The 25,577-nt window shown below is 44.6% G+C and overlaps 1 protein-coding gene across 4 annotated transcripts in view; it reads left to right on the top strand.

Moving 5' to 3' along the window:
- The window catches only part of THSD4 (thrombospondin type 1 domain containing 4), a 577,007-nt gene that overhangs the window by 514,385 nt on the left and 37,045 nt on the right, over positions 1-25,577 (top strand). For all 4 annotated transcript variants that reach the window (XM_072739053.1, XM_072739054.1, XM_072739055.1 and 1 more), the window contains 3 exons: positions 11,119-11,294; positions 13,692-13,788; positions 18,809-19,084. In XM_072739053.1, coding sequence (XP_072595154.1) covers positions 11,119-11,294; positions 13,692-13,788; positions 18,809-19,084 — 549 coding nt within the window. The remainder of the gene's footprint in view (positions 1-11,118; positions 11,295-13,691; positions 13,789-18,808; positions 19,085-25,577) is intronic.

Raw genomic sequence — 25,577 nt, forward strand, 5'->3', positions numbered from 1 at the left:
GGGAAAATAAGGCAAGAGAGGTCTTTCATAGCAAAAGTGTCATGAGCTGAAGAATCTGATTAATTCAACTCTGCCCCTGAAGTTAAAAAAATCTTGCAGAGTTTAGAATCAGCACTTAGGATAGTAAAACAGTGAAGACAGCAATGGATTAAGTGTCAGAAAACCGGGCATAGATACTAAAAGTCGAGTTAAGAGGTTGGAAGCAGGAAATAGCTCTGGAATAGGACTTTCAGGATGAGCAGGGGATGCTAGCCATACTCAGCACCACCAGAGTGTCTTTTTGTCAGGTGTAAATAAAACAGGAAAATGAGAAATCACAACTGAATTAAAAAAAAAAAAACAGACATACAAGTTGCTGACATTTTCCACACTTGATTGAATGCTGACAATGGGCCGGGTGAAGTAGCTGATGTTAAGGGCGAATCACATAAGATCATAACTGTGAATCAGGAGAGGATGGGCTTTATCCCAAAGCTTGGAAGTTTGGAGGAGAAAGGTAGGAGGCAAGGTGCACTTCAGAAGGTTCATCTGGAGTGGCACTCAGAGAGAGCCACAGTTCTCTGCCAGTCCAGCTGTGAGGCAGAGAATGGAGACGGGAGGCCACTGGGCAGGAGAGGGAAGGACGGGAGCACAGTGGCAGCAAAGGGGATGATACACCTGACAAGCGTTCGGCTGGCAGGGGGAAAGATAGAAAAAGAAGAAGATGGTGGCCATAGGTTGAATCTGAGCAATGGGAGAACAGTGTTTTAAATGGAGGGGTTAGGGGGCACCTGGGTGTTTCAGTGGTTGAGCATCTGCCTTTGGCTCAGGTCATGATCCCAGGGTCCCGGGATCGAGTCCCACATGGGGCTCCCCAGAGGGAGCCTGCTTCTCCCTCTGTCTCTGCCTCTGTGTGTGTGTGTGTGTGTGTCTCTCATGAATAAATAATAAAATCTTTAAAAATATAAATAGATAGATGATGATGATAGGTAGATAGATAGATAGATAGATAGATAGATAGATAGATAGATAGATGGAGGGGTTAGGAAGCAGGCTCATTTAGGGTGAGAAAGCTGTTAGGGTTATCCCTAGATGAACAGAGCTCTAGTGAGGCCCTTTGCAGGAGCTACACTTCTGCAACCTCTAAAGCAAAGTCCTAAACATGGTCCTTCCCTGCTTCCTGGGAGTAGACAGTGGAGCCAGGAGCAGGGGAGGTGGCCCTGAGACCCCCTGGGCCACAATGGCAGGCCTGCTGCCCCTCAGGGTGGGAAGAAGTGTGGTGGGTGCTCAGGAACTGTGGTGTGATGAGCTTCGGGACTTCTTATTCAGCAGCCAGCGTTAGCTCCAAACAGATCTCAGCTGTCACTACCCCGATCAAAATCTTTTCACGGCTCTGCAGTGCTGCAGCCCAGCCCCACAGTCAGCCCAGGGTCTCCCCATCCCACCTCACATCCAAGGGTGCTCCCTGCACACTCCCACTGCACCCAGCACCCAGGATGCCCCTGATCTAGCAACCCACAGTGTCGCCTACCCCTCCAAGGTCAGGCTCTCCTCTGTCCCCAAATGCCCTCCCTGTCCCCCGCCTGGTGAACTCCTCACCCTGCCAATTCCTGCCCAAATGCCACCTCCTCTCCAAAATCCTCTACGCACCCAAGGAATTCTAACAGCCTCTCTGTTCACCTGTGTTAGTATGTGTCTGAGCTCAGAAAGTTGTGGGCGGTCTGATCTTTGTAGCCCCTCGCCCCCACCAGTGCTGTACCCGGCTTATTTTCTTACTTAAACCATAGATGGTATCTATTTCATACAATGTTATTTGGGGCTTGAAAACACACAAAGTTCCTTTATAGTTAGTAAGTATTCAAGGAAAATTTGGAGTCAGAATAAATCAAATGTGAATATTTTAAAGAATGAGAATTAGCCGTACTTAGCCATAATTTAGCAATGAAATAAGAACAAAGACTTGGCATTTCCCTTTATTCAACCTGTGATCATAGCGTGCCAAAGGGAGAGCCAGCCTTCTTTCTCTGATACTCTGATTTTCAGTCCAACTGTGTTACATCATGTTTTAGAAAATCACACAAGCTCAGTTCTTTCCAAACCCAAAATGCCAAAGCAAATCTGAACTGAACAATTACTGTTGATATGTACATAAATTTATTTAACAGAAACCATAATTTTGATACTTTATCAAACTGAACCTGGATCTCCCTGAAGAGAAATGTGTGTGTGTGTGTGTGTGTGTGTGTGTTAATAGCATTTTTGTGCATCACTGAACATACTTACCATTGGGGTCAGAAGGTATGGAGGACATTTTTGAGATTGGAATTCTTAAACAGGAATATTCAGATACAAGTGGGACTTGAAGGAGTTTCTAAGAATCTCTTATCTCAACTCCAGGGTTAAAATACAATAGATTAGAACAATACAGCTCATAATTTATTTCTATTCAACAAGCATTAAGTGCCAACCAAGTGCCAAATAGTGGGCAAAAACATATATGTCCAGCAAAAAACGTGCACAAATGGTTATAGCAGCTTTACCCATAAGAGCCAAAAACTAGAAAAACCCAAAAGCCAATCATTAATTAAAAAGCAAATAAATGGTGGCATATTCATATAATACTAAGTTGCTATGAAAAAAGAATGAACTACTGATAAATGCAGCAATTTCTCATGGGCATAAAGTGAAGTAAAAGATGCCCAACACAAGAGTATATATGATATTATTCCATTTATTTGAAATATAAAAATAAGCAAAACTATAGCGTTAATGGCAGAGTAGTGGTAAACCTTGGGTCTTGCAGGGACAGAGTAATGACTTTGAGGGGGCGAGGGGTTACCTTCTGGGGGTCTGGGGTGGTCTTTATTTGCATAATAGTAACACAGGTGTAATAAAAATATAAAAAATCATCAGGTGGGGCACCTGGATGGCTCAGTTGGTTAAGCATCTGCCTTTGGCTCAGGTTGTGATCTCAGGGTCCTGGGATCGAGCCCTACACAGCGGGCTCTCTGCTCAGCAGGGATTCTGCTTCCCCCCTCCTTAAGCCCTCCCCCCTACTCATGCTCTCGCTCTCTCTCCTTGTCTCTCACTTTCAAATGAATAAATAAAAAATCTTTTTAAAGATATCACCAGGCTATAAACTTATAATTTAAATACTTTGCTATATGCCCTATATTACTAATTTTTTTAAAAAAATTAATACAGAGGGGCTCCTGGGTGACTCAGTCAGTTGAGCAACGTACTCTTGGTTTCATCTCAGGTCATGATCTCAGGTTTGGGGGATGAAGCCCCATGTGGGGCTCTGCCCTCTTCGGGGAGTCTGCTTGAGATTCTCTCTCTGTCTCTCCCTCTGCCTCTTCCCTTGCTCACATCCAGCCTCTCTTTCTCTCTCTCTCAAATAAATAAATAAATCTTTTTAAAAAATTAATATGGCTACAGATTGGGCTGCTAGAAATTCACTCAACTGAAATGACTTAAACAAATCTCGCACGTGTTCAGGAAGTGACAACTACATCAGAACTTAGTCATCTGCCTGACAACCGTAGATTTCCTGTTGCAAGACACATGCTGTGTCCGTAATGTGAGAAGGGGGAGCAGTGTGCATCCTCACACTTAACAGTACGATGTGTGGGCTCACCCAGTGTCTTGAGATAGTTTTTTATTGTTGAGCTAAACTGGACTCTCTTTTATACCCTACCCTCCCCCCCAAGGGTTAGTCACAATCCAAACCCTTAGTGGCATATACATTGTGTAGAAAGTCACATGAGTCTAGGTGCCTCCTAGGGTTGATTACTGATAATGAAACCCCTGGGAAAGTTGGCTCTGGGAATCCTAATGCCCACAGACTGGGATGTGGGCATGGTGGTGAGATGGGAGGGTGGTAGGGCAGAAGGAAGGCCACAACCCCCAGAACTGGGCCTCTGTCTTCTCCCCTTTCAGTGTTTGCTGTGTTGTCCAGGCAAAGCCAGATACGAGAAGTAAAACTGGGACACCTGGATGGCTCAGTGATTGAGCATCTGCCTTCAGCTCAGGTCATGAATCCAGGGTTCCCCACAGAGAGCCTCCTTCTCCCTCTGCCTGTGTCTCTGCCTCCCTCTGTGTGTCTCTCATGAATAAATAAATAAAATCTTAAAAAAAAAATTCCTCCCTTGATTGTGAAGCTTTTGCCTTTGACCAGGACTCAAAAAAAAAAAAAAAAAAAAGAGATGGTTATAATAAAAATTAAAATATAACAAAATAAGGGTGATTTTCCAACTTTCAATGCAATGGAGGGCTTGCTAAACCCTGATGCTGGACCCCACCCCAGAGTCTCTGGTTCAGCCAGACTGAACCTACCTCCAACCAGCTTCCAGGGGACGCTGATGCCACTGGTCCGAGGACCACACTTTGAGAACTACTGGTGTAATGGTAAGAATAGGAAATCAGAGCATCAAAGTTCAAGTCCTAAACTCTACTAATAATTTGTGACCTTGAGCAAGCAACTTAATCTATCTGGGCCTATTTCCTCTTCTGTATAATAAAGGTAATATGTGTCCTGCTTGCCTTACACAACTGGCTTTCGTACTTCATGAGTTCATTTCTGTTTTGAAAACCAGAAATCATTAGACCAGAAGTTCTTCACTTTTTTGTGTCACAGACCCCTTTGGAAGTCTGTGAATACCTTTTCAGACTACTGTTTTTAAATCCACAAAATAAGATACAGAAGAGTACAAAGGAAACCAATTATATTGGAACATAATTATCACAATATTTCTAGAAAACAAATTTGCTTCTTAGTAAATTTTAGTCACGTGCACTTCTTTAACATTAAAATAGGAGATCTCAGGGAGGGGCCCATAATTATTGCCATTGCAAGATAGTGATGAGGTTTTAAATAACATTTCAAAATATCTGTATCGCTTCTAATGTCATATGAATACATGTGATTTCTATTGGTGACAAAGTCACCATACTGCCAATATTATTATGGTTGGCTGCTGAATTTATAAAAGAAGGAATGCTAGAGACACTTGGGTGACTCCGTGGTTGGGCATCTGCTTTTGGCTGAGGTCATGATGCCAGGGTCCTGGGATCGAATCCCACATCGGACTTCTCAAGGCGGGGGCCTGCTTCTCCTTCTGCCTATGTCTATTTCATGAATAACTAAATAAAATCTTAAAAAAAAATAAAAGGAATGTTACAATAAGGATGTAACTGACAGACCCCTCCAAGATGGTAGTATGAAGTAAGTAGGTATGTTCCATTTTCAAGATACCGGATTAGCCAACATATTCTGAGACTCACTTGGGTTTGTGCCCACATGTGAGCTTTTTTAAAACTCATAGACTAGAGCAAAAATGGCACAGCTGCAGACCTCCAGCTGGCATTGTGATGGCGGCCAGTGATGTCTGACCCCTTTCTTCCTTGAGCTTATTGGACTACTTCCCAGATAACTTCTAAGAACTGCTGAAACTCAGAATTTTGTTAGTAAGAAGAACTCAATTTTCACTTTCCAAAGGAAAAAACCAGTATCTAGATCACAGTGATCTGTTGGCTGTAAAGAAAACATCTTTTTTGTCTAGACCCAAGGGTTGGGTCAGCAACTGCGGGCATTAAGATTATGGGATCGAGTGTCTGAGAAGCAGGGCTTGGATCAGTAAGCGATACCTATATGAATCCGGGAGAAAGGCATTGTTGGTGCAGGTGGTTTAGGCCAAATATATATGCCCAGCATTGACAGCTAAAATGGATAAAATCCATATGTCAAACAAGAGTGGAGATTTCCTCATATCGACGTAGCCATGACAAGCTTCGCCAAAGCTTGACCTTCCATGAACACACCCACTAGCAAGAGCCATGAGTCACCTGCACCTTTTTGTGGGGTAGCTCTGGACACCATTACGTAGCCCTGGAACTGCTTACAGGCACATTAACTGGAGGTGCAGCTGCTTTCAATCTGCAAGCCCAGGTGGGGGCTAGTTCTGGAGCTCTTCCAGAAGCTAACCTGTGGGCATAGGGAACCAGGCCCGTGTCTGCTAAAAATCTCATACGGCTTTCTTTACACTTTGCTATTATATGATGAAAGATTTGTCTAAACCCAGAGAGTGGGTGCATGGGTAACAGTAGTAGATGGTAAAAAGATTTGGGGTCCTCGAGTCTTATTTCCTTGGAAGCCAATGCAGTTCTCTCCTGTGCCGTATTTCAGAAGGTTTTTTAATGGACTTTTTGGTTTCCAGATAACAACCTCTTCTATAATATTGACATTAAGAGTAATAAAACGTTAGCCAGAACCTACCTCAGTTCTGAGCTTGAGATGCTCTGAATGGGATTTTTAAGAAGAACCAATAAAAAAGAGAAAATAGGTATATCCCTCAGGAGTATTTCTGCTTGTACCATGTCCTTTATATGAACTAAGAAAGATTTAAGCTTTAAAGAAGGTAATATACATGTATGGTAAAATAAATTTTATATGGCAATAAAAAGATATAAGATGGGAAATAAATGTTCCCTTCTCATCTCCCATCCCAATCTAAACCCTAATTTCTGTCCTCAACTGTTAACAGTTTTATAACTTTCTCTGAAAAGTTTTATGCGTGTGCATACATGTTTTATGTATATGCTTTTGCTTAAATGTATACACAAATGAGATCATACCAAAACACTGTCTGCAGGGAATATCCTTGTTACAAACCTTTTGTGTACTTATAAAAGTATATCCCTCCAGTACTTTCCTACAATTAGAATTCTTGGGTCACATGTATAGGCACTTAAAGTTTTAGCAGTATAACCAAATTGCCCTCCAACGTGATTGAATTGGTTTACCTTCCCACCAACAATGTAATAGATGCTTGCTGGCTCATACACCTGCCAACTCTGGCAATATTAAATGTTTTCATGTCAATCTGGTGAGTCAAGAGTATCCCATTGCAGTTTTGACTTGCATTTCTTAAACTATAAGTGAGGCAGAGCATCTTTCCATTCGCTTACGGAGTATTTATTCTTGGTGTTCTTTGAATTGCTTGTTCATCATTCTTTGCCTATCTTTCCTTTGAGCTGGTGTCTTTTCTGCTGTGGATTTTTGCATTCAGCAAATATGAATTCTTACTCTATGGTAAGCACTGTGTGCTGGTCACTAGACCTGCAACAGGGAGGAAACACTTTTTGGAACTCGCGGTGTTCTGGGAGACCAACATTAGTTCAATCATGCTCTGAATGGATGTATGTAACAGACTGAGTTAAATGCCTTGGAAGAGAGGCTTTTACATCTCTTAGAGTATGTGAAAGAAGAGACAGGCCTGAACTGAGGGTTGGGGAAGGCTCCCCTAAGGAACTGACCTCTAAAGAACAAATACGGGATCCCTGGGTGGCGCAGCGGTTTGGCGCCTGCCTTTGGTCCAGGGCGCGATCCTGGAGACCCGGGATTGAATCCCACGTCGGGCTCCCGGTGCATGGAGACTGCTTCTCCCTCTGCTTCTCCCTCTGCCTGTGTCTCTGCCTCTCTCTCTGTGTGTGTGACTATAATAAATAAATAAAATTAAAAAAAAAATAAAGAACAAATACGATTTAGGGTTCAGAGAAATACTTCTGGAAGAAGGAACAGATGTGCAGGGAATCTGTATTAGGTGGGCTAAAAGAAGGCCAGAGAGCAGGGCACAGGGAACAGAATAAAAGTGATTCATGATGAGGCTGCACCACATCACCACGGGCCCCAACCCCTTAAGGGTTTTTTTTGTTTTTTTTTTTGTTTACTTTTTCAGATTTATTAAAAAAACAAACAAACAAACAAAAAAAAAAAAACCCAGAATGATAAAAAAATAAAAAGCCATCAACAAGGAAGCCAGACAGGCTAGAAGGCCAGAAGGTAGCTAGAAAAATATGCCTTAGGAAAGTTAGGGAGCCCTATTACCTTTAAAAATATAAAGCTGTACGTAACAGCTATTTTTCTGTTGATCTAGCTACTCCTGCCCTACCCTCCAACATGGCACTGCTGGCTTGCCTTGTAAGGCCTCAGTTTCATGAAGAATCCCATGTACACATAGGCTGGTGTAGTAGTTCTTAATTCACTAGAAGATCTCATCCCCATATGGTCTCATTCTAGGTGTGTGGCCGACTACCTTCATCATTCTTAGAGATGGTTTCACCTCTTGAAAATACAGCTACTAAAGCACAAAACATTGTTTTTATAATGATCAACAAATCTCCCCCTCCATTTACTTGCAGGTGGTAAATGACTACAGAGTTTCTTCTCTTACAGAAATAGAAGGGTGTTGAGTCATAGTTGATGGTCAAACCTGTATTCCGAGGAGAATATTCTGGCTGAAAAAGAGGGGAAATAGGTAGATCAATTGGAAGGTGTTCCAATTCGACCAGATGAGATCTGGTGGTGGTCTTGCCCTGCATTATGGCCATGGACATGGAGGGAAGTTGATGAATTCAAGATATATCCAAGGGGTCAAGTAAAATTTAAACACTGGATTGGATATAGGAGATAAGGAAGAGGGAGAGGTCCAGGATAATTCCTCCTTGTCTAGTGAAGTGGATGGTAATACCACTTAACATAGCAAACACTGGAAGAGGTCTAGGGTGAGATGGGGCCTACATATCTAAGTGAAGCAGTCCAGTAAGCAATCAGATAAAGAAATATGGGACCCGAGGAGAAATCTGGAGTGGAAAAAGAAATTTGGAAGTCAGCAGAATACAGTAATTAAAGCCATGGCATAAAAAAATAAGAAGAATAAATAAATAAATAAATAAATAAATAAATAAATAAATAAAGCCATGGCATAAATGAAATTGCCCAAGAAATACACCACCCAAATTGGATCTACTCTTAATCCTCAAGGAACACTAATCTTCAGTAGCCAAGTACAGATAGATGACATGGGAAAGAAAGAAGAGATGAGTAGCTTGAGAGCAGGAGGACAGCAAGCTAACTATGTTGTGCCAGAAACCAGAGCTAGAATATTTCAGTTAGGATGGCATGGTCTCTAGCGCCAAATATTGCTGAGACACCTAGCAAGGGAAGGCCTGGAAGAGGCCTGGTGGATGTAGCAACATGGAGGTCCCAGGGACCATTCATCTGAGTCGTTCCAGTGGAGTAATGGTGGCAGGAGTCAAGTTGGAGATGGTTGAAAAATGAATGGGAAGTGGGAAATTGGAGAGACCATATGGACCACTCTCAAGTGTGGTTTCTGAGAGAAAACACCTGCAAACCTATTCGTCCTCAGTCTCTCGTCTGGACCTTCTTTGCCACTCATTAAGTTGAATTGATTTTATAATTCAGTATTCGGTATTCCACAGCTGGGGGGGGTGGGTGGGAGACATCTCCCAGTAGTCATGGCAACCAGCCAGCCAGGGATGGAGTCTGCAGGGGCCCTGCCTGTAAATAGGAAGCTCTTGCACCCTTGGAGCAGCTCTGACTCTGCTGGCCTCCAGAGACCCACTGTAGAAACACTGCTAAAAATGGATTTAAGGAACAGAGTCCTTATATTTTAAGATCCTCCTGAAAAAAAAAAACGGAAGGATAAATGGGGTCTAGGATTTGGAGAGTGAAACAGGATAAACCATGAGTTGATAATTACTGAAGCTGGGTGATATATACATGGAGGTTTATTTTACTGTTCTTACTGCTTTTCTTTGTATATAAATGTTTCCGTAATACATAATACATGGCACACAATTAAATTTACTAACTCTGTGAAAGTGAAGTTTGCAAAGAGCCAGTGACCATCACAGGCCCACTGTGTATATGACACTTGATACCAAATCTCTTGGGCACCTGGGTGTCTCAGTGGTTGAGCGTCTACCTTTGGCTCAGGTCGTGACCCCGGGGTCCCGGGATCGAGTCCCACATCAGGCTCCCTGCATGCAACCTGCTTCTCCCTCTGCCTGTGTCTCTGCCTCTCTCTCTCTCTCTCTCTCTCTGTGTGTGTGTGTGTCTCTCATGAATAAATAAATAAAATCTTTTTTTTAAAGAATCCCAGATCTCTTTTAAAGCCAATACACCATTGGCTTAGGGGTTTCAAGGTGCTGAAGGCCTAATGGAAGAAAGTCAGCTCTCATGTGCTATCCTTTCTTCTCAAACTGAACACTTCGTTCCTTACCCCTCTTCTCCTTTCTTACCTCCCTCCTGAGTGTGGACACATTTCAGTCACTTCTCATCTTCATGAACTTGAACAAGTTTCCTCTAATCCCTGGGCTGCTCTCTGAGAGATGGGGACACGCACCCGCCTAGCAGTGTCACTAGGGCTCATTCTGACAGGGTATGCGGGAACAGCTAGCATGGCTCAGAGCCTCAGGAGCCCACAGAAGTCAGACAGGTCATACAAATGAATGAAGGGATTAAGTAGCAGAAGATCATGGGACCCTCTTGTCCTAGCTTTAGCTTTGTCGCTTTTAGTAGACATACAAGTAGAAAGAATTATGAGAAAGTTGCTATTCTGTGAGACGAATAACAATGCAAGCATGCTCATAAATGGAATAAATAATCCATAGTCATAAACAAATGGGCAGTAAACCAAACCTTAGCCTCAGTGTTGGGGGGTCCCAGGGAGCGGTGGGGTTGGGGCCAACTAGAGCGCACAGGCCCCATGAAATGGGGCGGTCCTCCTCAGCTCCAGCTGGTTGCCGCTGTAAGGAAATGTGGAGCCAATGCTAACATGTCTTCTTGTTTTACAAGAGAAGCTAGAAGCTAGAGAACCCAAATGGAGTTTGGGTTCAATTATATAAAAACAAAACAAAACACGATGAAAGCCAAACTAAGCTTATCTGTGGGCCAAAATCAGCTCACGGGCTGCCAGCGTGCAACCTCTCCCCTAGATTATGGGATATAATGCAGTTTGCCTTCCTCTCCTTTTCTCTTCTTCCTTTTTCTCCTTCGCCTCTCTATTTCCACATCCTTCTCTCCTAACCACTCCCACATCTCCTTTCTCTACTAAATCTGAGAGGTGGAAGGGATTGAATGGGTTGAATGGTTCATGCCCTAGATGCCTCACCTCTGTCTCAGCCTCATTCAGTGCCAGGCACATAGCGGATCCTCATCAAACACTTGATGAATTAATAATCCAGCAACTAGGGGAAGGGGGAAGGGGGCAGGGGGCAGTTGACTTTCTTGTGCACACCCTCGGCTTACGCGAGGAATTGTCTCCTTGTTCTTGACAGCTCTGCGAAGTCGCTCTGGCCGCTCCATCATCAATGGGAACTGGGCAATTGACCGGCCAGGAAAATATGAAGGTGGAGGGACCATGTTCACCTACAAGCGTCCGAATGAGATTTCAAGCACCGCGGGAGAATCCTTTTTGGCTGAAGGTCCCACTAATGAGATCTTGGATGTCTATGTGAGTGTGGATGTTTCTGGACTGTTGGGATTTTGCATCTTGTTTCTTCTAAGGACCAAGCTTAGCACAAATAAGCAACGAATCATTGCCCGGGCCCAATAAAACCATTCGAGCTGAACCTTTGGAGGTGCCTAAATGCTTGGCATTCATCTTTGCCATTCACCTCTGAATGTACCTAACTCATAGAAACCTTAACCTCTACCAGATGCTTATTACTCTCAGAGTTTATTGACCCCCTAAAACCATTTTCACTTGTTGAACCAAATCAGAGGCAAAACATATCCTTTATTTCATGAGCATTGGCTCCCCTCCAGGCACTTTTCTCCTAATGCTAATTTGGCATGTTTTCTTTTTATGGCAAAAGAAAGCAAATGCTTAGAGCAAGACAAGACTGCTCAAGTTCCCAGCCCTCTTCAAATTCTATTAAAGCGAATGAAGAAACAAGAACTCCAGAGTACTCCAGATGATACAATAAAGCTTGGAGTAACAATGTAGAGGTTTACTACAAGTTCCTTGCCTTACAGAAGACACAATTTGGGATTTATTTTACAAGAAACTAAATTATTAAGTCTCTCAAGAGTTTGAAACAGACCTTCTTTTTTAAAAGAAAGCACTAAAATCCATCCTTCTTAAAAAGATCAGGAAATTTCTTAAAGTGACAAGAAATGAAAGCTTGAAATGAGCTTTTGTAAAGACGAGCTCACCCATGTATCTGCATTCTCTTACCATCTCCAAAACTATGCTAATCTATATGCTATCTGCTGTGTTCGAATTCTATAAATACCAGTTCTCAGTTCTCCAACTATATAGTTACATGTTCCTTCCTGTTGGGCCTGGTGGCTCATAGACTAGAAACTATAAAAGAAGCCTTATTATGGTTAATTTTGAATATGTTTTTAAGACTGTCCAGTTGGTTGTTGGACTCTGGGTAAGTTTCAAATGGGATCAGGGGTAAAGGACCCACTGTGGGTGGTCTAGGATGTAGTGGCCAACAATAATTTCATAAACGGGACAAGGATTGCACTGGCAGGATGCTCATGCAGAAGAGGCATAGGAGAGGTGGGGAGGGTGTCCAGCCTCAGACCTACTGTCAGATTATGCAAAAAGAGAAACAAGGAAATTAGGAGTAGAGGATGGGAACCAGAGGCCACACCACTGCATCCCTTGGGGTCCTGTGTTCACCACCATGGTTCTTGGGTGTAAGGATCTCAGTGGTCCTCATGTCTGCCTTCCCTCGGGTGATCTGTAGAAAGGCCCCATTTCACATGTAGAGAGCAAGTAAGGGATGATGGCAGAGAGAATGGACACTTTCATGAACCAAACAGTACCCACTGTGCCGGGGTGACTGGAAGATGCTTGTGGCTTTAAAGGATCTAAGAGACAGCTGTGATTCTGGTCTCCTTCTCCAGTTGAAGAAATCAAAAGCAATGAGACCATGGGATGTGCTCTAGGTTACACAGCTGGTCAAGAGGAGAGCCCCTTTATGAAGTGGTAGAGACAGAAACATCTGAACAGGACAGTGTCCCCTTGCCTGGCTCATATTCACACTGCAGATTCCCATTCTCATGCTCTCTTTAGTCCAGCACCCTACTTCTCACCAGGAAGGCACAAGGGACTTTGTGTTCCAAAGCCAATAGGGAGGGATTCATTCTGCAAAGCCATGATGATTTATTTTGTGGGGTTTTTTGTCCCAGACCATGTTTAATTCCTCACTTCCACGTCCTCCTGCAGCTCCCTGCTTGATTCCTTGCTTTTGTCATTGGGTCCTAGGAGAGTAGAAACCAAGGAGACTGACTTCCTTTACACCGGTCTTCCTGACCATGTCTTTTTGTGGTTCTGGAGCTTTCCATGGATGAGAGGGGATGAAACGCAGAAAGCAAATGAGGGAGAGGGTGGGGCAGATCTTTCCTGAGCCAGGCTCAAAGCCAGGTAGGGTTCAGGAGCATGAAGGATCCCAGGCTGGCTCTGCCCAAGACGGCTGGCTCTTCTTTGTGTGACTCTATCTCGCCACCTGGTGTTCGAGTGCGTTCCCCTGGAGCATAAACCTGGCTTGGCCATTTTGAGAGCGCTGAGCAAAATCTAAACCATAGGATACGATGGTTGAGAGCCAACAGAAAACCTCTGCAGCCAGTGTTCCCCTCTTCCTATTTGGAATAGGAATAAAACTTTGACTTTCAGCCTAGTTTTCTTCTAAGTTCTTCATTCTTCAAAAGCAAATTAACAAAAAAACATCTGGAAAGAGCTTTCATTTAATCTGCCACAGGTTCACTTATGTGCTTAGATCTGAATCAACCCACTTGTTTATAAACAGTGCCATTTACACCAGGGAACCCTGGGCCAGCGGGAGGGGGATGTGCGTGTGTCGCAGGGCAGTGATATCGACCTCTGTGTTGTCAGATGATACACCAGCAGCCTAACCCGGGAGTCCACTATGAGTACGTCATCATGGGGACCAACATCATCAGCCCACAAGTGCCTCCTCACAGGAGACCAGGTAAAACCTCTTGTTTTACTGCTAAGCATGCCCATCATTTCCTTTTGAAGTCCTCTGTGTCTCTTCTTGTGCATCTTCCTTGTGTCTCTCAGTCAACACAAAGAAAAACCCATGGACACGGCTTGAGATCAGAGGATGCTTCACCATTTGTCTGAGCCTTTGCTGATAAGAAGGTCTCATTCCCTTGATTCAAAAATGAGGTGAACATCCCCAGTCTGTCTTTCCAGTTCAACATTTTGAGATACCTTATATTAGCTTCCTAAGGCTGTAGAACAAATTACTTCAACCTTAGTGACTTAAAACAACATAAATTTCCTACCGTTCAGAAGGTCAGAAATCCAAAATGGGTTTTGCTGGGCTGGAATCAAGGTGTCAGCAGGCTGTGTTCCCCTCGAAGGCCCCAGAAGGTTCTATCGTCCTGCACTTTTCACTTGGAGAGGCCTTCTGCACTCCTTGCTGCTTGGCCTCTTCCTGCATCATCAATGCTGATTGAGTGGCACCTTCAGATCTCAGGCTCCGACCCTCTTCTTCCCTCATCACGTCTCTGGGCCCAACCAGACAATCCAGGACAGTTCTCTATCCCCTAATCTTTAGCTTCATCACATCTGCAAAGTCCCTTTTACCATATAAGGTACCATACTCCTTTCTAGGTATTAGGATGCAGACTCCTTCAGAGGGCTATCATTCTGTCCAACTTGTGCCTTTTTTTCTTGGTCCCCTTTTGCTTCTGTTGACACTACTTTGACTTAAAAGAAAAGATTAATGAGTTCACACCTAATTGTCCTGATTATCTGCCTCTTTCCTGTGGGCTCTGCTGAATGACACAGCAGGCAGAGAAATATCTACAGATATTTCTTTACCAAATGACAATGGAACCCACCACCCAAATGGAGACTGTCTTTTCCATCTTTGGAACAGGAAGTTCTGCATAAATATTAGTGATAATATCACTCACATGCACTGAGTCCTTGCTGTGTGCCAGACACTGCTAAGCCCTTCACATAGATTAACTCATCAAATTATCACAACAGTGCTCAGAGGAAGGTGCCTCATTTTAAAAAGAAAGAAATGGAAGCTCAGACAGATAGACTTATTTGTCTGGGTCCCACAGTGACCTCAGTCTCCTGTGCCTGTCATACCGCCCAGGGTTACCTGGTCTGACACCTGTCCTAGGAAGTGAGGACACAGATGTGAGGCCTCATCCGAGCTCCTACTCTGGCCCACCAAATGGGTAACCGGATTATCCGATTATCACAGGTCAGGGAGGAATCACTTGGCTCCTGGAGACAACAGGGTGGGAGCTGGGCACATTGGCTGCCCGTGTTGTCCACACCACAAGTCAGCATACACAGTGTTCAAGCCATTTGCAGAAACCATACACAGTCTGAAAAACCAAGCTCAGACAGCAGAATATTAGGGTTGCTGAGATCTGATGCTGATTCAATAGGAACAATTGGACAGACTGTTTGAAACCCTACAGGGTGATGATGATGGATAACAAGCCTGATGGGTAGCATGGAATTGGCTACCTGGGACAGGGCAGGTCCATTGTAAAAAGTTGGTGAGGAGAGGCATTCTGGACCAGGCTTTATCCTCCATGAACTCAGGCTTCACCATCCATCCATGAACTCGAAATTTGCTGTGCACCTCAGTCAAGTCAGAAACTTCTCTGAGCACATTCCCAGTCTACAGAATAGTGATGGGGAAAACCCTACATTCAAAAGGGGTTTTTTTTGGAGGGGGCAGACAGTGGAAGAGATTGAGTATCAGGTGTCCATCCCAACATAGTGCCCAGTGCATGCAAGATGTACAAAAGATTTTAAAATGTTTTTGCCTGGTAATATTTTAGTCTCACTTATATCAGTATGCCTAGTCTTGATTCTATTGATTTAAATCATCTTTAGTATTTTAAGCCACTTACAAGTATTGTAAGTGGTGAAGGGTGGGGAAAGCCCTAAGTTTTAACTAGATTCTACTGTAACTCTGGAATTTGCCTCCTTGTTTTGTATCAAACTAGTATATACTTAAACAATAGTCAATCAAAATAGAATACGTAAAATAAGATGCAAGTGCCCAAACTTGGAAGCAACCAAGATGCCCTTGTTAGGTGAATGGATGGATAAACTGAGGTACATCCAGCCAGTGGAATTTTATTCAGCACAAAAAGAAGTGAGCCACCTACGCATGAAAAGACATGGAGGAAACTTAAATGTGCATTATTAAGTGAAAGAAGATAATCTGAAATGATTCCAACTATATATTATGGGGAGATACTAAACACATCAGAGGTTGCCAGGGGCTAAGGGGGAGGACGGATGAATAGGCAAACAGGATTTTTAGGGTACTGAAACTATTCTCAATGACACTGTAATGATGGATACATGGCATTATACACATGTCCGGATCCATCAAATGTACACCACCAAGGATGCCTGGGTGGCTCAGTCGGTTGAGCATCTGCCTTCGGCTCAGGTCAGGATCCCAGGTTCCTGGGACGATCCCCACAGCCAGCTCCCTGCTCAGTGGGGAGTCTGCTTCTCCCTCTGTCCTTCACCCTGCTCATGCTCGCTCGCTCTGTCCCCCAAATAAATAAATAAAATGTTAATAAAAAAAAGAATGTACACCACCAAAATTAATTCTAATGAAGACTGTGGGCTTTGGGTGATAACGATGTGTCAGTGCAGATCCATGGATGATAACAGCGTTACCACAGTGATGCGGGACATTGATGGGGGAGGCAGCACATGATGTGGGACCAGGGGAGGTATGGGAACTCTGTACTTGCCACTTAACTGTGCTGGGTACCTGAAACAGCTCTAGAGGAGGAGGAGGAGGAGGAAGAGGAGGAGAAGGGGAAGAAGAAGAAGAAGAAGAAGAAGAAGAAGAAGAAGAAGAAGAAGAAAGAAGAAAGAAAAGATGAAGAAGAAGGAGGAGGAGGAAGAGGAGGAGAAGGGGAAGAAGAAGAAGGAGAAGAAGAAGAAGAAGAAGAAGAAGAAGAAGAAGAAGAAGAAGAAGAAGAAGAAAAGAAGAAGAAGAAGAAAGTCTTTTTTTTTTTAATTTCTTTTCTGTATTTATTTATGATAGTCACACAGAGAGAGAGAGAGAGGCAGAGACATAGGCAGAGGGAGAAGCAGGCTCCATGCACCGGGAGCCCGACGTGGGACTCGATCCCGGGTCTCCAGGATTGCGCCCTGGGCCAAAGGCAGGCGCCAAACCACTGCGCCACCCAGGGATCCCGAAGAAAGTCTATTTAAAGAAAATAAAAAAGCAATATGCCCCAACTTCATCCCCTGACCCCATTCCAAGAGGGAATATCTCGTAATGATTTGGAGGGACTCCACCCAGCCCTTTCCTGTGCACATAGAAACAGCTTATAACGAATTTGAACTTTTGTCTGCAGTCTAAGTGTACAGGGAACATCCCATGCCAGTCGTTTCCAGAAGTCTAACTTAGATCTCGCCTCTACTTCAGACTTCCTCGAAACTTGCAGAGAACTCAATCTCGGTCAATCGGGGGGCTATACACACACACCCCCACCCCAGTTTGAGTACAGATCCCTGCCGGGCACAGGAAAGTCCCTAGTACTCAGGGAACCCTGGCCTTCTGACTCCAGCCTCTCCTTGCCTTGGAAACATCTCTGTCTCTCTCTCTCTTTCTGTCTTTCAAAAAATGCCCTCTACTTTCCCCTCCTCTTTCCTCCTCCTTCCCCTCTGCAGGCTCTGGTATCTGGGCCTCATTACCCTTACTGAGAACTCAGGCTTTCCCTGTAGGAAGGAGGAGCTGTTGACTTCCAGCAGCTTCTACTTCTCTGCAAAAGTCCAAGCCCAGAAAACCTAAGAGCTTGGCCACTGGGGCCGGGAGAGGAGGAGGAACAGACATAAAGGGCAGAGCGTATCTCCATGTCACACTGTATATTTGCTTCATTATTCAAAACAAAAATAGCCTAGCATCCATCTGTAGTTGTAGCACAATGTATTTTAACCACCCCCGCAGCGGACATTTAATTTCACTTTACTATTTGGCTATTTCAAAACACACTTTAGTAAGCAGGCCTGTACATACAGCTTTATGTAAAAGAATGAATAGTTGTATGATAAATATCCTAGAGACTGAACCCCTAGGTCAAGAGGTATGTGCATTTAAAAGTTAGGTAGAGGGACATCTGGGTGGCTTAGTGGTTGAGCATCTGCCTTCAGCCCAGGACATGATGCTGGGGTCCCAGGATCGAGCCCCACATCAGGCTCCCTGCATGGAGCCTGCTTCTCCCTCTGCCTGTGCCCCTGCCCCTCTCTGTGTCTCTCATGAATAATTAAATAAAATCTTTAAAAAAAATAAAACGTGGGTAGAGGGTTGCTGGAGGGGAGGTGGGAGATGGGGTAACTAGGTGATGGGCATTTAGGAGGGCATGTGATGTAACGAGCACAGGGCAACTGTGAATGCAACTGATGAATCACTGAACTCTACCTCTGAAACTAATAATACACTATATGTTAATTAACTGAATTTAAGTAAAATGAATTTTAAATAAAGAAGTAAAACTTGGGTAGATACAGGCAAATTGCCCTCTAAAAATTTGTGTCTGTTTTCAGACTACCCCCTCCCCAGGTTTTCCTGTGCCTTCAATGAGGGGTTTAGGGATTTAAAGGTCCCCAAAGTTTTTCATCTTTATTGCTCAGCTAATAAAGTTGTGGTGGTTATTTTTGTTTTCACATGTAGTTCTTTAATTATGAGTGAAGTTGAGTGTTTTTGTATGGCTTTCGGCTGTTTATATTTCTTTTTATGTGACTTGCCTCTTCCTGGCCCTTGCCTGCCTTTCCTACTGAGACATTCGTCTTTCCCTTACTCATTTTTAATTATGTTTTGAATATTAGGGAAATTAGTATCTGCATGTTTAAAATACATGTGCTAGGAATTGGAAATGATCTCATGCTACATAATTTCTAATGTCAAAGGGATCCCTCTGTAGGCCTCAGTGTCCAGAACAGTCTTACATCTATGTGTGTGCACCTGCTTGTCCTAGGGGAGCCCTTCAACGGCCAACTGGTAACAGATGGGAGGAGCCAGGAGGAGAGAGAAGACAAAGAGGAGACAGAGGAGAAGGAAGATGTGCGCGGTGGGGCACCTGAAGTGTTCACCTCAGAATCCGCGCAGACCTTCCCAGTCAGGCATCCAGATGGGTTTTCTTCCCATCGACCGGACAATTTGGTGCCAGCGGTGCCACAGCCCCCACGGCGAGGCCGAGACCACAACTGGAAGCAGCTGGGGACAACGGAATGCTCGACAACCTGTGGGAAAGGTGAGCTAGAGTGTGGGCGAGGACGGTCTGCAGATCCCCAGGTGAGGAATGTGTGGCTGGGCTCGGGGGACATGGCAAATCCTCCCCTCCTTGAGCTTGGCTAAGAGATGGGTCATTGGTGTGGTATGGTCCCCCCCCCCCAAGACCACTTTCAAGCTTGATGGTCCATAAAGAGGATGTGCAAGACTCAGAAGAGCTGCTGCGCTTGTGGTTACAACTTATTACAGTGAAAGGATACAGATGAGTATCCTCAGGGCAAAATGCACATGTGGCCAAGTTCAAGAGAAACCAGGGGCCAGCTGCCAAGTGTCCCACCCCAAGATTGTGGCACACGGATGCTCAGAATTCTCCTGGCAATGATGGGTGACAGCAGGACCCAACATGGCCAACCAGATAAGCATCTCAAGGTTTGATGACCAGGGGCTCATGTGGCTCAGCTACACAGGCATGTAGCCCCCACATGACTGACATTAGCTACTCAGGCTTTAGCACCCAGAAGTCAAAATGAGAGAGAGAGCCTGGCCCAAGATCTCAGGCACAGAAACAGGCACACAGCCAAATCATATTATTGGCATGAACTGTCTTGTCAAACGGACACAGTGTGGTCCAAACATAGAAAAACACTCCTATCAGCAGAATATTCCATGGGCTCCAAGGTGGTCTCCAGCCCTGCTCAAGGGCCAGTCGTGAAGAAGGCCTTTCTTTGGAGTGTGCAGGGTTTGAGTACCCAGGGCCTGCTGAGTTAACTCTCTCCTGCACCTTGTTCACCAAGTTTATGATCTAGAAGTTGATGTGTACTTACACAAATACCAGGTAAAGCTCATTCTCAAATCTACGATTCCAGAAAAGAAAAGCACACTCACTGGGCTTGAGGTGTGAGCTGGCTTTTACAGTCACCAACACTCACAGCTGCCCACCATGCTCCCTGTAAAATCTTCACCCCATATCGTCCCATTTTCCTAACCCATCAGCTAAGACCCCAGGGATAAGCCTGCAGCCCAGCCAGGCCAGCTCTATGGACTCCTTGCAGGAAGGGAGACCACACACCAGAGGGAAGAGATGGTGTCTCTCCGAACAAAAGAAAAAGAGTTGCAGGATTTGGGAGAAGATGAATGGAGTTCAGGTGAAATTTAAAGAAAGCCACGTGTTGATAGGCTCAAAGCAAAGCATGGCTGCGTGCAAAGGGGTCAATATCAATATCATCCTGAACTGTGAAGTGGATGCAGGGCCCTATTTTCTTGAAAACTCCAAAGTTAAGGTTGGCGTGGGATGAGGTGTTCCAGAAGCCCCTTAACGAATATCTGGCACCTGGGTTCGAAATTGATGCTGAGAAGGTGGGCTAGATCCGCAGCTCAAGGATATGCCTGTGACCACCTAGAAACTCCAATGCAAGATGCGTGTGGTAACAGCCTCCTGTTTGTAAGGAAGTCCTATTTGCAACCCTATAACCGCTGTCCTTGGAGGTGAGGGGACCACAGAAATGGGAAGGCTGTATCCCAAGAAGTCCCTGCTGCCGGGAAACTGTGTGTGATACCAAGACTATTGGTTTGGGGAGTTTTTTTCTTTCTTTCTTTCTTTCTTTCCCTTTCTTTCTTTCTTTCTTTCTTTCTTTCTTTCTTTCTTTCTGAAACTTGTACCCAATGGCACAAAATTCAGGAACTTTGAAATAATTTACACCTGGGAAGTTTTCACAACCGCCTCTAAAGCCTTTATCTTTTTCCCAAGAGCACTGGCTTAGCGGCTTTTGAGAACAGAATTTAGGTGTTGGGTTTTTCATGAGGGCTGGAGTATCTCCTGCCCGGAAGCCCTGCCAGTTCCATGATGGCTGAGAACTGGTGCGCTGACTTATGGAGCTGATCCTGTGCAGATATTATTGTGCTTTTACTGAACACGTGTGCCACGAATGTGGAATGGAGATTCATTGGGCTCATCTCTTTTTTAAGCTTTAGAAGGGAAAATTAAATGGCTATAGGATGTGTCTTACCAGAGGCTTAAGGTAATTACACATTAAGGCCAAAACCATTTTAGTAAGGATCCATCCCTGGGAATATAGAGGTAAGCAGTGTGAAACGCAGTTGACATAGGAACCCAGGATCCAAGTGCGTTATTACTGAATTTTCCACCACGTAGTTAGTGGTGCGACACCCACCAGAGGAAGCGCATACATTGTGCTAGGTACACAAAGGGAAAGTCATAGAAATAAGAAAAATTGCCATCATGTAGTTTTATATCAAGGATGACATGTGTAGAAGATTCTCTTCCCTTTCGTGTCTGTAAAGATCGCCTGGCCCGGCCTTTCCAGTAGGATGAGATGTCGCCGTGATCAGAAACCATCAGGCATTGCCTTGTGGACTGAATAAGATAAAGAGCAAAGCGTATGCCGTTGCCCGCTCACCCTTCATGCTGCTCACACGGTCCTGTATTCACCGAATAGATGCCACATACCCCGAAGGTCATTCAGCGGGTCTCTATCTGTTCTGTATGAGGCATGATGCAGGGACCCTATTTCCAAAGATTCTGGTTATCTTTCCCCAGTCTGTGTGATCCACACTGACCTAAAACATCTGCCTCCCTTACTATACCCTCTGGTGTGGGACCAGCAAACTGCTTACACCACGCAGTCTAGCTCAGATACACCCCTTCTGTGAAGCCCTTCCTGATTCTGCAAGGCACAGGTGGGCACTTATTCCATAGGACCTCACAGCGATTCGGGCACAGTTTTGTCCCAGCTCTGCTTGGCTTAGCTGTCTCCATGCGTGGACCCTTTGCACCGCCTGTGCCTGGGGTTGTAGCCAGCACACAAGGAGTCACTCCTCAGGTGTTTCTTGAATTAATGAATGTATTGTCAAGTGGGGCACATAGAGCTATTGGAAAAAGTTTAAGAGTAGTTTTCACATCACTGCATCCTGGATATGCAAGGCTGTTATTGCCTTACTGTGTTTTATCCATAGCTTAAAGAATGTGGATGGATGTATTAGAAACTGAAGAATCTTTTCTCTAGATTTCCATATTATTTTGTTTAATGTTCTTAATATAGTCTTTCTCCTTTGCATTGTGGACACCACACACACACACACACACACACACACACACACACACACACACGGCATCTGCCACCCAGATGGCTGGGATACGTGCATCCTCTTCTTTACCCCAAAAAACAGCACAGTTTCTCCAGTCCAAGAGGTGCCTTGGAAATAAAACAAGGGCAGAGCTATATTTTCCCCCTGGCCCTCCCTTCTCTCATACTCCTGGCTCTTTTGCTCTCCACTTGACAAATGGCAGCAGCCCATGGATGCCCCTCCTTTGCTCTCTGTGAGGTTTGCTCCCAGCAGTGATGGCTGAACCTGCAGGGCAGATGAGACAACGTGGGTGCACCAGGTTTAGCTCAGCAGTAGTGACAAACATGCCAGGGCCAAGACCTTCTGAGCCTACTAGGTGCCATCTTGCTCCTTTATGCACAACCCAAACCCATACCCTCTGTGACCTCACCATTTGTCCCTACATTTATCCCAGTCCTTCCTGGTGGGGCTCACCAGACCACATGCTTCCATGCCCTTCAACAGCCCATTCACAGTATCACCAGAAAGGGGTCCTGCCACTGGCAGCCCAGAGTGGCTCATACTCCAGCTGGCCATTGCCCAGACCTCTGTCGAGTCAAACTTTTGGTTTGGCTCAGTTGATTCCTGGAGTTCCAAGACGAGGATGACTTCATTTTCTTCTTGTCCCATATTTTGTCCCTCTCTCCACAATGCCTCACCAGCCTCTATGCTGTCCTCTGAATTCACTGACTTGCCTCATTTAATATCTGCAGATTACCTGTGGTACAGTTCCCTCCTCCGGTACAACATTCCTCTGTTCTGATCAACCCATGCAACATAAAACCCAACCAAAATGATCCCAGATTTTTTCCTGCTGCCTGAAGCCCAGCCAGCACCTCACCTCATGGCCTCATTCTTGCTTGCCAGCAATTAGAGGCGTAATTGAATGGCAGGCTGTACAATGAAGAGATGGCCAGGTGCCATTTCGAGTGACAGTCTCCCTCTCTGCAGAAATCAAAACTGATTCAAAGAAAGAGACCATTGTGGTCACTGGAGTCAAGAATTATATTTCGGGTGTTTTCTCACCATCAGAGAGAGAGCCTCTGAATTTATGTCCTTGGCTGAACACTGGACCTGGACCATGGACAAGTGTGCTGTAACGGCAGTAAGAGGGTGGGGAAAGGAAGTGGCCATGTGCAAACAGCCCTAAGCAGGACCCATCTCTCCAAGGCACAGAGCATTCCTATGGTAACCTGTATCCTTTTAGCTAAGGACATTCAATTGCTCCCTCATTTGAGTGCCATGTGGTTGGGGTAGTAACTTTTGCTTTCCAGTCCACAAACTTGCCAGCAGAAAAGCTAAACCCACAGGGTCTGAAAGGACAAATAATAAGATTTTTACTTAATCCCTTAATAGCTGGGTCCCAACTGGGTACCCTGCAAGGCGTGAACGGAATCTTACTCGTCTTTGTGAGCGAGCACAATGTGCTTAATGTTTGTTGAATTTAATTAAAAATCTCTTCTTAAATGGAAGCAGATATGTCACTGGACAAAATTTAATTCCACAGAAGTTTTTGCTTCCTATTAATTTTACAGTCTGGACCACTTTTTACTCCACTAATGATTATACTTAATTGAAACATTATTTTAAACAGTGGTCTCCAGTTATAGCTACATTATAAATTTTTGTGGCCAGAGTAGTTTTGAGACAAATGATCATTTCAGATTCCAAACTTGTCGGACCAACTGTCAAGCTTCCTACAAGAGCTACCCTCTGGCTCAGGAGTCACACGAGATCCGCTTAAGCGAGCATTGACAGCATTGACACGCTTTTCATGGCTGAGGAAATATTAAGACAATTTATGTTCAAAGTTATCCCTCCGGTTACAAATTAAATTGTATTAAGTTGGAAATTCGGAAACTCCAAATGCCTGGCCCATTAGCAACAGAGCTAAGAGAAAACTGTAGGATAAGTGATGGTGTTTTGCCCCACAGCAATCGTGTAGTGGCCTAGACGGGAGGCTGGCGGGGGGACAGTGTGTTATTTGTGTAGAAACATCTTTTTCAGACAGTTGCAGGGCCTGTTCCCCGGTTACCTTTCTCACCCCTTACACAGCCGTTGGTAATACTTCCGTGCTGCCACCAAGGGGCAGCAGAGAGACAGGAAGGCCGAATTTGGGGCGTTTTGTTTTTTGAAAGCTAAAGATTCCACTGAGGGGGGGCACTTGATGGGATGAGCACTGGGTGTTACGCTATACATTGGCAAACTGAAATCCAATTAAAAAAATTAATCAATTTAAAAAAAATAAAGATTCCACTTAACCGATTCTGACTTTTTCTCCAAAATAGATGTACCCACCTTAAACCAGTGAAATTTATCCATTTTATTTTTTTTTTTGAAATTTATCCATTTTAAGCCGTGTATTTCAAACAAAATGACAACAGAAACCCTGAGGCATTTAGTATGATTTTTTTTTTTTTTAGCAAAGTAATAAAAACAAATATTAGGCCCCTGATGAATATCCGTTCGGCATTTTTATTGAGCAGTTGTCACTCTGCTAGGTACTGTCGCAGTGATGAACAAGAATTAGTGCTGTCCCTGAGAAGCTCACTGTCCTCTGGGAAGCAGATCTACTCAAATAATGAAAGGTGCCATTGGATCAGTGTTCCGTTAGGGGGATGTGTAAAATGCTTTACAGGGTAGGGCGAAGCCAGCTGCTCTTCCAGCCCGCCTTCAGTCTCGTCACTTCTCTGCTTCAGCCTGTCTCTTATACACACCAGGCACATGCAGGCCAGGGTGGGGGCACTTTTGCTCCAGTCCAGCTGCCTGGTCATCCCCCTCCCTCCGAGACACACATGCACACAGCTGCCCAAACCCAGCCTTTCTCTAGGATCCAGCTAGACCCTCTGGGAGCCTTTCTCTGTGATGTCTCTGGAAAACCTCCAAACAGTTATCATTTGCACTCATTTTATTTTATTTTTTTTGTTAAAAATTTTATTTATTTATTCATGAGACACACACACACAGAGAGAGAGAGAGAGAGAGGCAGAGGGAGAAGCAGGCTCCATGCAGGGAGCCCAACGTTGGACTCGATCCTGGGTCCCCAGGATCAGGCTCTGGGCTGAAGGCGGTGCTAAACCGATGAGCCCCCCAGGCTGCCCTGTGCTCATTTTATAGTCACTCTCCTGCCTAGTGATATCTGGAACTATTACGAAAATTGTTTTTATCTGCCTTCAGCCCTTTCCAACCATGTGACAAATGGCAGCAGCCCATGGAATTCAAGAAACACCTGAGGAGCGTCTCCTGTGGCTACGACCCCAGGTGCAGCCAATGCAAAGTGTCCACAGAGATTATAAACTCTTCGAGGGCAGTAACCATTCCCACTCCTCTTTGCACTCACACTACCTGGCCTAGCCCTTGTGGGGGAGGTGCGTGTAAATGTGTGTGTGCAC

Source organism: Vulpes vulpes, chromosome 15 (assembly GCF_048418805.1).
Source record: "Vulpes vulpes isolate BD-2025 chromosome 15, VulVul3, whole genome shotgun sequence".
Classification (NCBI taxonomy): Eukaryota; Metazoa; Chordata; class Mammalia; order Carnivora; family Canidae; genus Vulpes; species Vulpes vulpes.